The 11,516-nt window shown below is 42.5% G+C and overlaps 1 protein-coding gene across 1 annotated transcript; it reads right to left on the minus strand.

Annotated features, from left to right (window-relative positions):
• Positions 1-9,134: 9,134 nt before the first annotated feature.
• Positions 9,135-10,190, minus strand: LOC119281800 (BTB/POZ and MATH domain-containing protein 1-like). Its single transcript, XM_037562228.1, has one exon. The coding sequence runs from the start codon at positions 10,188-10,190 to the stop codon at positions 9,135-9,137; it is 1,056 nt and encodes a 351-aa protein (XP_037418125.1).
• Between the last annotated feature and the right edge of the window lie 1,326 nt (positions 10,191-11,516).

Raw genomic sequence — 11,516 nt, forward strand, 5'->3', positions numbered from 1 at the left:
TGAAAAATATAAAAATTCAAAAAATAAAATTCTTCGAGATGTAGTTATATTACTACATCTACTAGTTAGGAAAATTTAAAAACTTAAATTTGGACATGTTTTGCAAAAAGTATAGGGAAAATGTAAAACAACTATAACTTTTGCATACGATGTCAGAAAAAAGTATAATATATCAAAAAAATCAGCACAAAAATCCACATCCAATTTTGACTGCCTATGGCCTGTTTGCAAATTTTTAGAATCTTCAAATTCTAAAAGGAAAAAAAGTTATGCTCAACTTTCAGTTTTTTTTTGAATTTTTGTTAAATCTGGTCAAACTATGGCCAAACTACTTATTCAAGAAGTATTAGTGTTACTAAATAATTATTCAAGAATATTAGTGTTACTAAATAATTATTTCAGTTTTTTTTGAATTTTGGTCAAATCTGGTCAAACTATGGTCAAACAATGGTCAAACTACTTATTCAAGAAATATTAGTGTTACTAAATAATTATTGTTTTTTAGAACAATAGTTTTCAAACTCAAACAGTGAAATGTATGACTTCATGTTCAAGCTAAATTCCTGAGGGTTAATAGAATTGACATCTTACTATTGTCAGGAAAACAACAAGTGCAGACTTGGAAACGATGGAGAATAGAACCCGAAAGTTAATCATGCTTAGGCTGGAGTAGTGAGAGGATGAGTGACCGTCCGGGAAGTTAGATGATTTGGAATGATGAGGGGTGATTAGAGATTACAGGTTAAATTGAGCAGTGATGAGGGGTGATTAGAGATTAGAGGTTAAAATAATTCAGAAATTTGAAATTCAAAAAAAAAAATCAAAAAAATCAAAAAAATTTCTTTAGTATCGGTTGGTGTTACCAACCGGGACAAAAGGTGGACCTCCAGGCAGCGGCCACGTGGACGACCTTTAGTCCCGGTTCGTGTAAGAACCGGGACTAAAGGGGGAGGCTTTAGTAACGACCCTTTAGTCCCGGTTCCAGAACCGGGACTAAAGGCCCTTATGAACCGGGACAATATGCCCTTTTTCTACTAGTGTATATCCATTAACACCTCCACTTGATTGCCCACAATCCTCTTTGTAGTCCTTGAACATTAGTGCCAGATTATACGCCTTTTTTGGGAAAATAAACCATCCTTCTCATAGGACAGGCCCAATGCATAGAAGCTCCCACACATAGTGCCAGGAAATAAGACCGCCCTCCCTCGAGGATTGAATATGCACCTTAACAATCTCTTCGGTATCGTGGGGGTAGAACAAGTGATTGATTAAATTCACATCCAATCTCCCCAACCCGCTTATGAATAACTCAGACACCCTTTTAATTTTGGTTTTGTTCTTTTTAGCAGAATTTTTAGGCCAGAAATCCTTGGTAGCCAGTTATCTCTCCAAATATTTATACTAGATCCATTAAAACCGCTCCACATAAACCCCCCCCCCACCGCTTTTAAAAGTTTAATAACATGCATAATACCTTTCCAAGTCACCAACGTTGACTACGAAAAGGCCGTGTCAAGAATATGTCCATGAGAATAATATTTGGCCTTCATCAATTTTGCGCAAAGTGAATCTGGATTTGTCAATAATCGCCACGCAGAATCCTGATTAAATAACCTAAGATCTCGAAAACTCATACCTCCTTGTCCTTTTGGTCTTGTCAGTTTGGATCAGGCTATACAAGGGTGACCTATTTTTTTTTTGATTGTTAATGTAGCCTTGTACTTAGTTGGGTTTCATGTGGTAGTAGCATCCCCATTCCACTTCGTAGCTTGCATACAACTCAACGTCTTCTTGAACCATGCTACCTTTTTCAGCAACCGCCATACATTTTAGTTTGAGTTTGGAATTTCAGATTTAATGTTTTGCTATTTTGCGGCTTCAAGAAAACAGTATTATTGTATTTTACTAGTAAGAGCAAAGGACTGTAGCCTGTAGGTCCAACAAATAAGAACTGTCAGCTTCAGACAAGCATTAGAACAAAATTATTTGTTTTGTATTCAAGGAAATAAAGACTAAAAGTATGTTCATATATCATGTATAGCCTTCCTTAAACTCTTCGTTTTCATTACAAATATTGCACATCAAGCTTTTCTAAACTGAGTGTGCTGCCCTTTCGTAGCATCAATAGTGGCAGGTTCAGTTTTCACACACTTCAAAAATCATTAAAAAAATGCTAAACCATGTTATCAGAGTTCACATTCTAATCACAGTGATAATATGTTTCAGTTTGGCCGATTATGGTGCTCCTGCGTATCTGGGTATTTTGGTTTATTGACTTTTCCCAATATGAGTATATACTTGTAGTAAGTAATAAGTAACCTCCTCTTGTGAATAGATACATAATTCTTGTTGTTGAGTTGGGCCCTCTGTAACATTTTTATTTGCAAGGGAAAATTATTACCATGAAAGTGACAATGATTTTGTTTTACCGCTTGGCATCTACTCTATAGATGCATTGCCAATGAATTCTTCTCTGCTTTATACATTTTTTCGGTGAGTTGCCATGTTTGTAAAATCCTGTCTTCTCACATAGTGGTCTCTAATGACTATTGATCCCATCTATTTGTAGATATGCTCGTGTTTGTTTTGCAAGATCCCAATTAAGATTTTTTCCATGTTTGTCTGTAATTAAAAAATAGCTCACTATTCTATGAGATCTATCTCCTGCATGATTCTTATAAAACATAACATTTGGCCTAGACGATCTGATGCTGGTTTCCAAGTTTTAAGACATGTCATTTGCCATCTACACCTCGTCCAGTTTTATGTAGTATTTTCTTTGACTGGTAATATGATCTTGACATACCTTGCATTTTTCACTTTATTTAGAAAGGAATGCATGTCTATTATTTTATTTTATTTTTGCGAAAGGAATGCACGTCTATTAGATTAGTGATTTCAGTGCGACTTGATTTAGTTAACTATCATCATGATGTTCTCCTAAATTGGAAGTATTTGGTGCACAATAGACTTACTTTGCTATCTTGATGATGTTCTCCTGAAAGGAATGCCTATTTGGTAAGCAAGGTCAGGATCGTGTCTTCCCATTATATTTAAACCACGATATTTTGCTAATTGATTGGTTATATTACTTTAGATTGTGCGATCATATCCATCACATAATTCCCTTGATGTTTCATTACATATTTTCTTTCATTAATTCTTACCAAGAGACACTTTCATGTTCTATGCATACTTCTCAGTTTAATATTTTGACCAAAAATCACATTAAGTAAAAAAAACTATTCACCTATTCTTGTGGTTTTGTTTCCTCTTTTCATTAGCCAACTCAAGGAACTGCACTTAAGAGTCTCCATGTCCCTTAGTACAATAAGCATTTCTTTCAAGAAAATTTAGTGCCTCTTTTTAGGTCATGTCCAAACAGAACTTACTTTGGCCAATCATTTCTGCTTTTTTTTGCAATCGCCCCCATTACTAGGTTGAATTCCACGGCACTTATCCAGTTTATGATGTTGCAATGTCAGGATTAATTTTTGTCTACATGAGTTATCATGTGTTACTGATGTTTTTTTAGCCAAGATAGCTAGACTTTATTAATTGCTGAAAATGTTTACAGGGGAGTACCCAACCAGATATGCCTCGCCACTGGGAGGTTAACACCGTATCTAGCTATCTTATGTGCTTCAGTATTTGAAGCTCTAGGTTTGCTTACGTGATGGTTAACATACAGTTTTGGGTGGATGTGCTTCATCGTTTCTAAGCAGATTATTCTCACTTTATACACCTATTATTTCTACCCTTTCCGGTGAACTGCTTGTGTAAATAAAATAGGAAACTTTCTGATTGGGGCTCATATATTATATTCTTAAAGGGCAGCCTGATGCACGTAGCTCTCGCTTGCGCGGGATCCGAAAAAGGGTTCGACGCGGGGTCTGATCACTTTGGGTTTATAATACGCAGTCTTTCCCTACATTTCTGCATGACGCTATTTCTGGAACTCGAACCCGTGACCTCATGGTCACAAGGTGACAACTTTACCATTGCACCAAGGCTCCCCTTCCAAAGAATTGCCTGTTTCGAAAACACTAAAGAATTTGGAACCGACTTTTCTTGCTAGTGGTTATCAAGACTCCAAAGTATTTCCAGTTTTGGAAACATGCTTTCACCATGCTTTATATATAAAGCAAACATCAAATCAAGTACACGGCCAAATAATATAAGATGGTGAGGTAGCTCTTAAACAATGCCGATCCCAAGATAACCGGATCACGTAGAACTACGCTACCGAAAGAAAGTATTGCATGTTTGCCCACCATTATCTAACATTGTTGTCTGTGAGCGCACTTCGCAGAATAAGACGCAAGCTAGAAGGCACAAGAATTTTGAGAGCTGTTTTGATTATAATGAACGTAGTAAAATGTTTGTGAGCTGTCTTGACACAATGCACACTTTCTTGTTTTATATGTTGATGTAACTGTTCGAATAAATCCGAGGCATACCGTCGATCATCCGAGAACCAAGCAATCACACGAGCACGACACCGAGATTTGTTAACGAGGTTCACCGATATGGCTACATCCCCGGGGCCTGACTACGGGCGCTCCTCCCCGTGACACCGTCACAATACCGCACACCGGCCACCCGGGCGCTGGCACACGCCGCCGGCTCCCCGTTGCGCGCCTATGCTATTATGTTGGCATAGATTACATCGTGTGTGTACCCCCGCTATATATGAGAGGCCTAGGATACAAGTGTTCTACTAGGACACGAGTCCATATCCTATGTAAACACAATACTACTCAGAGTCCAACTGTAACCTACCGTGTACATAATATTCGACACAACTCTAACAAACTTCACTTTGGCGAATATTCTCCACCACCTTGAATTTGTCAATGCGTCAAACTTTCATGTACATTGGACTTGAGCTTATCCCATGAGCACCGCTGCTACTCTAAAGACTCCGTATGACTCCACCTGCAACTTGTAGTCCCTTCTTTTCTTGACCACAGTCAACACTCGAGCAAAATTAAGTACCTCATTACTCTACATTGTGCTCCCAACTTCCGGAGTATCCGTTAATGCCATCACACACCGATCATTGACCTGCGTGAAAGTGAACAACTCACATATTGGGTGTCACACATAAGAATTACCTGAACTCAACATCACCGCTCCTTTTTTGACCGCCTGTCTGAAACTTGAAAGAATTTCACCATTGCTTGTAGTCATCCCGAGTCAAATTCGCAGTTGTCTCACCACATGTATGACCACCAGAGCCCTGGTCCGTCTCCATGCACCGTGCATACCGCACGCCTCGCCGCTATTACCTCGTCGAGCCTCTACTGTCCCGGTCGAGTCTCAAGGGTCACGAACCCACACCACTCAACCCCCTATGCAGAGTACCACCGGTCATCACGGACCGATGACGAGTTTCACGCTTCCATCAGACCACTGGGGTCCAATCCGAATTACGTGTCCCTCGCTTTTCCCGCCGAATAGGCTTCGATTCTCTGGATCCTTACACCGTAGCCCCTCAATCCAGCTTCACCTTCAACATGACTCCATGGTAGATGATCAGTCCACCCTCACGCCCCGTCGACTCCAAGCTCTCATGTGCACCGTCTTGAATCAACCCTGCGACATAGTCTTGTCGAAGCTACACAAGCACTCAGGCCCGTGCCGTGTGTTTCCACGCCCAGAAGTCGGTCACCATCAGCATCACGCACCTATGTCGTCGTCATCGATTCCACCACCGTCTTCTATACCAACCGACTTGCGTCGATCCGTCAGACTACCTAGTCCGACCCAGCCGAACTCGTTCGACTGTATGACACGCTCGAGGCTTCCGCGAATTTCCATCAATCACATGATAATTTCATCTCAGCTAACATGACTTCCCGCAACGCCTTCAAACATCCATGTTGTGCCAACAAATCCTTCACCTATGCCTGCTATAACCCAAGGTTTTCAGTTCCATGAACTTCTCCACCTCAAACCTAGTATCCGATGACACCATGGTTCTTCATATACTTGACACTCTGAAAAGAAAAATGCCCGAGCTTCCCGCGCGATGCCAAGTACAGAACTTGTCTACTACTAGTAACAAATCAACCAGTTGACTGTACGTGAATTTGTTCTTGCCTTGGCCTCAACTCCGCATGTCAATGTCTCCTGCTAAATCCGATGGATCCATATCCCTTGATAGATTTCTTCACCAATTGATTTTCCTGGCAATCTCCGTGTCATACGTGGACTCGGTCCACTTTTGGTCCAAACAAATCTCACTAAAGCTTCAACGTTGTACGTGTTCCCGAGCAGCCTAGCTTGGCAGTCGCGCCTCCACGTGCTCGCGCTTCCAACACGGGCTAGCATCGCTAGCACTCCACGCTCCAAGCCTGCCGCCCCAGCACGCACCTCAGCCACACGCTCCTTCTGGCGGCTTCCAAGCGCCGAACCAAGCGCCGCTGCCGAGCCATCTGATCTGATTCTGACCGCAACTCGCCGAGACTGCTGTTTGCCTGACTTCTTCCGATCGATCTCAACCGCGCAACACATATTGTATTACGACAACTTCTGTGTAGATGATACCGATCTAGAAAATCAATCCTTCCTCTGAATCAACACGATCCGAAGCCTTCGAACAACCTAGCTCATTATACCACTTGTTAGAATAAATCCAAGGCATATCGTCGATCAACCGAGAACCAAGCAATCACACGAACACGACACCGAGATTTGTTAACGAGGTTCACCGATATGGCTACATTTCCGAGGCCTGACTACGAGCGCTCCTCCCCGTGACACCGTCACAATACCGTACACCGGCCACCCGGGCGCCGGCACACGCCGCCGGCTCCCTCTTGCGCGCCTGTGCTATTATGTTGGCATATGTTAGGTCAACTCCACCGCGCGACCCTATCATGTCCGCCCCCGTCAGTTTGGGGTAAAAGGGACAAAAGAGGCAGCCCAGCGCGCGGCCTCAAACGGACAAATGTCCGGATTCCGTCCGTTTTCGACCCATCCCCGGCCCAAATTTGCGCTCGGTTTGGGGTGAAACGGACGCGCGCGGACGGCCGCGACGCACGCCCTTGTCCCCCCGTGGCCCGCCTGCCGGGGACACTAGCAGTCCCTCCGCTCCCAACGCTTAAGCCTCTCTCCCCGCCCCGCCCCGCCGCCGGCGCCGCCCCTATTCTCCCCACCTTTGGATATGGCATCGCAAGATCTTTGGATATGGCATTTTTTTTGGCATGGCAGGTTCTCACAATGATATCAACGTGCTGCAGCGCTCTCCAGTCTTCGCAAGGCTTGCAGAAGGCCACTCCCCACCTGTCAACTTTGAGATCAACGGCCACCAGTACAACAAGGGATACTATCTAGCAGATGGTATATATCCTCAGTGGTCAACTTTTGTGAAGACAATCTCGAAACCCCAAGGTGAGAAGAGAAAGAGATTTTCCCAAATGGAAGAGAGTGCTAGAAAGGATGTGGAACGTGCTTTTGGTGTGCTTCAATCCCGCTGGGGTATCGTTCGAAACCCTGCACTGTCATGGGATGAAAGGAAGTTTTGGGAGGTGATGACTGCTTGTGTGACTATGCACAACATGATCGTCGAGGACGAGCGTGATGAGAGTATCTTCGACCAAGGATTTGATTATCAAGGTGAAAATATTGAGCCCCTGCACCAAGACCCGGCCACATTTGAACAGTTTGTCTAATTCCACCGTGAGATGCGTGATTGGCACACTTATTTGAATCTTCAAAATGACTTGGTTGAGCACGTCTGGGATCACATTGGCAACCAATAGATGTATTGGTCCAATTTATGTTCAGTCAAGACAATTTTGATTTGGTTGTAAAACTATTTTATTAAAGACAATTTCAATTGGGCTGTAAAACTATTTTAATTTTCAGACAAATATTTGGGTTGGAAACTAGTTTTGATGCAAATTTGGGCATTTTTTGCCCTGACGGACATGATGGGGCAAATGGATGCGGCCGCGCGCTGGGCGCACGGCCACCGCATCCCAGGACAGGCCCGGACACGACCCTAAATCCCTACCCAAACGGATAGAAACCGGACAAAACGAACGTCCGTTTGGGGTCGCGCGGTAGAGTTGGCCTTACATCGTATGTGTACCCCGCTATATATGAGAGGCTTAGGATACAAGTGTCCTATTAGGACACGACTTCATATCCTATGTAAACACAATACTACTCAGAGTCCAACTGTAACCTACCGTGTACACAATATTCGACACAACTCTAACAGTAACCATGACTAAATTTTAATGGAATAAAAGTGATACCCTTTGTCACACATCTAAGAAACGAAGACTAAAACTTGACGGCAATTCAGTGGTTAAAGCCCTTGGAGGTAGGGCATGTTTTATTCTTCATTATTGTTTACCGGCGGAGCAAAGGGCACCTACACTTCTAGGATATAGTATAGGCAAAGCACTTGATGAACACGACTAGGACTCTTGTTTTATCGGACTCAATTAAGTTCCTGATTTTGCGCCAATCAAAACAAATCGTAAACAAAATAGGCCAAGGAATATTTTTATCCAATCAATAAAGCTCTTCATGGTGGCTTTCCCCCAAAAAGCAGAGCAAGGATTTTACGTCTGCGCTTGGCAACATTATTAAATAAAATATAAACTAAAAAACATTTAACCATTAAGTCCATTTTTAATCGACCACAAGCAATAGTCATAACTGTATCCATTCATTGAATGGTGGTTCAAATATGACAAAATTTAGGACATGTTCTGAAATCTGAACCGAACCTGACACTTAGTACAATCCATAACTAGGAATCCTTGAAGGGAGCAAATTTGGTAATAATATCTTTGAGAACAGAGAGGCATCATGCAGTTACACTGTCCAGAACATCCCATCGCCTCCACCTGATCTGCTGCCTGAAAGAGAAGAAAAATGAGCAAGATGGTTCAAGTCTTGGCTAAAAGGAGCAGATCAACATAGGATGGTGCGTCGCTTAGGTAAATAGGGAAGCAGTCATGCATCTAGAACACACGATGCATGCAAGTAAAATGTCTTACTCAAACAACATGAAGGTACTACATCAAATGGTGAACAAGAATGGTGGCAAGAAAGTAAGGCTTCAACTTGGAAACGTAGGTTTCAGGAACTAACCGTTTTTGTGGATTTTAGGAAGCAAGCTTGGCAATGAGCTCCTTTAAAAGATAGGGGCATGTTCTAATTATGTCGTCGAAGACGTCAGCCGCCGTTATCTCCTTCAAATTAGACGGTGTCTTGAGGAACTCAAGGCATACATCCTTCAATCCACCACAATTGTGCCTCTCAGCTAGAATAAAAATAGTCTTCACCGTGCTTACGTCTATGAGTTTGCATAACTTTTCTTCACATAGTACCTTCAGCCTTTGTAGATTGTATCTATCTGCCGCCGCAATCAAGTGTTGCAGCCACAATGCTTCTTGGGCTTCTCTTTCCTGCAGCATGTCTACCTCCATCTCGGGTAGCGAGCCGGTGTAAATAAAGCTTAGCAAGGCTCTAAACACTTTTGCTTCCATGTCTTCAATTTGTATGACACTGGCAACCGCGCCTACCTTCATGGGGCCAAATAGCTCTGCCTTGAAGACCGAAGACCGAGCAACAAGCACAGACCGGTGTGCAGTGAGCGTCTCGCCGCCAACGTTAAATGTCACGTCAGTGCCCTCCTTGGACATGAGGAGGTTGCTGATAAGCTCTTGTATGGTAGGAGGCGGTACCACGGCAAGGTCGCATCTGATGGTGAAACAATCATCGTTGAGATGCTTTGATTTCTCAAGGGCATCCCTTTTCACGAAATTCTTGTAAACCCAGCATGGATTACCGCTAGAGAAGTTGCATGGCTCTTTTGCACGAATATATGCCGAGTCTTGCTTCTCATGCTGATCGAGGAAACTGAATCCAACCTGCACCTTCAGATTTTCTGTAACATTTTTATCGACGAGGAAAAGAATGAGCGATACAGAGTCCTCGGCGCAGTCCGACGGGGCGCCTTTGGGGCAGTAGAAGATGCGCCAACAATGTCCTCCTACCATGAAAGGGAGAGACAGGATTACCGTGCCAGCAGATGCAGTGGCCTTGGTGTGCGAGTAGGCGTTGACCACAAGCAGGTGGTACCCGCTGGCCGCGGCGACGTTGATGGCGTGGCCGGTGGCCTGGCCCTGCCCGACTATAGACACGCCTGTAAATGACATTGACAGATGGGCAAAATTTAACTGAATCTGATATGGGCTATGATGCAGCCGCTGAGCCTCCCGATCTTTCACGGCAACCGGTACTAACAGACGCAACTTCCAAACAAATAGCCCCAATAACTGATCCTTCTGACGATCAGGCAACGAATGGCAATTTCAGATCAGCAGATGCAAGCAGCACACAGCCAAAGATCACAGCGATTTCTGATCATGCCAGCAGCAAGAGGAACTTAATTACGGGCAAGCAATCAGCGGAACGCACGAGTAAATTCAGTGCTAAGTTTACCGGATGCATGCAGATTCAACCTAAGAACAGACGAACCCTGCTGGCGCGTGCAGGACGAGCGCCGTCGGCCTCGCGCGGCTACTAGAGTCGAATCGATGGGTTGCTCCGATCGCAGCGGCCAGCGCGTGGAAAACTGGAAACAGCATCCACCAGTTTTTAACTAGCGACGTGCAGAATTGGACGCCGCAAGCTCCATTCTCCGGTTATATATAATGTCAAAGGAATTATTATTATTTTTTGCGAAAGAATGTCAAAGAAACTGGTCTGCCCTAAATTTTTTTTTATTTTTTTAGGGGGGACTGGTCTGCCCTAATGCATGGTTCGTTAGCCCGCCGGGGCTATATCTCGCGGCAGCTATTTCTTGCCCGCTGCAACATGTAAGGACGTTTCGCCACCAGCCTGGCGGTCGTGAACCAGCCTAGTACATAACTGCAGCACGTCTTTTTCCTGTGATTTTCTTTATCGCGATTTTCACTGTTTACATCGGTTTTCTTTGGATTTTTTTTCGGTTCTTTATTTTTATTTTTTATTTTCTCTTTCATTTTCTTTGTTTCTTACTTCGGTTTTCATAAAAAATTGTATTTTTCATACATGCCAATTTTCTTTCATTCACATAATACATTTTCATATACACCAGGAAAATGTTTTATACAAGTTGAACATTTTTCAAATACATTATTAACATTTTTCCAAATTTATGTTTTAATGTCTAATTTTTTTCATACACATTTTACATTTATTGAATAAATCAGAAATAATCATTTTAAATGTGTAACATTTTTCTACCATGTGTTAACATTTTTTTAACTATATTTTTAAACCATTTTATTGAATATGTGTTGAATTGTCTAAAATACACGTTGAAACATTTTTTTAAAACTATGCAAACATGGTTTTACATTCTATAAGTATTTTTCTAAATGTCACAATCATATTTTGAAATGATTCAACATTTTTTCCAATGTAATTTACATTTTTTAATGGTATGAAACTTTCTATTTACAGTAATATTTTTTAACAGTGTATAACACTTTCAAAAA

Source organism: Triticum dicoccoides, chromosome 3B (genome assembly GCF_002162155.2).
Source record: "Triticum dicoccoides isolate Atlit2015 ecotype Zavitan chromosome 3B, WEW_v2.0, whole genome shotgun sequence".
Classification (NCBI taxonomy): Eukaryota; Viridiplantae; Streptophyta; class Magnoliopsida; order Poales; family Poaceae; genus Triticum; species Triticum dicoccoides.

Excerpts from the sequence above, each read along its gene's own strand:
- LOC119281800 (XM_037562228.1), bottom strand. The coding sequence starts at position 10,190 with ATGTCATTTACAGGCGTGTCTATAGTCGGGCAGGGCCAGGCCACCGGC.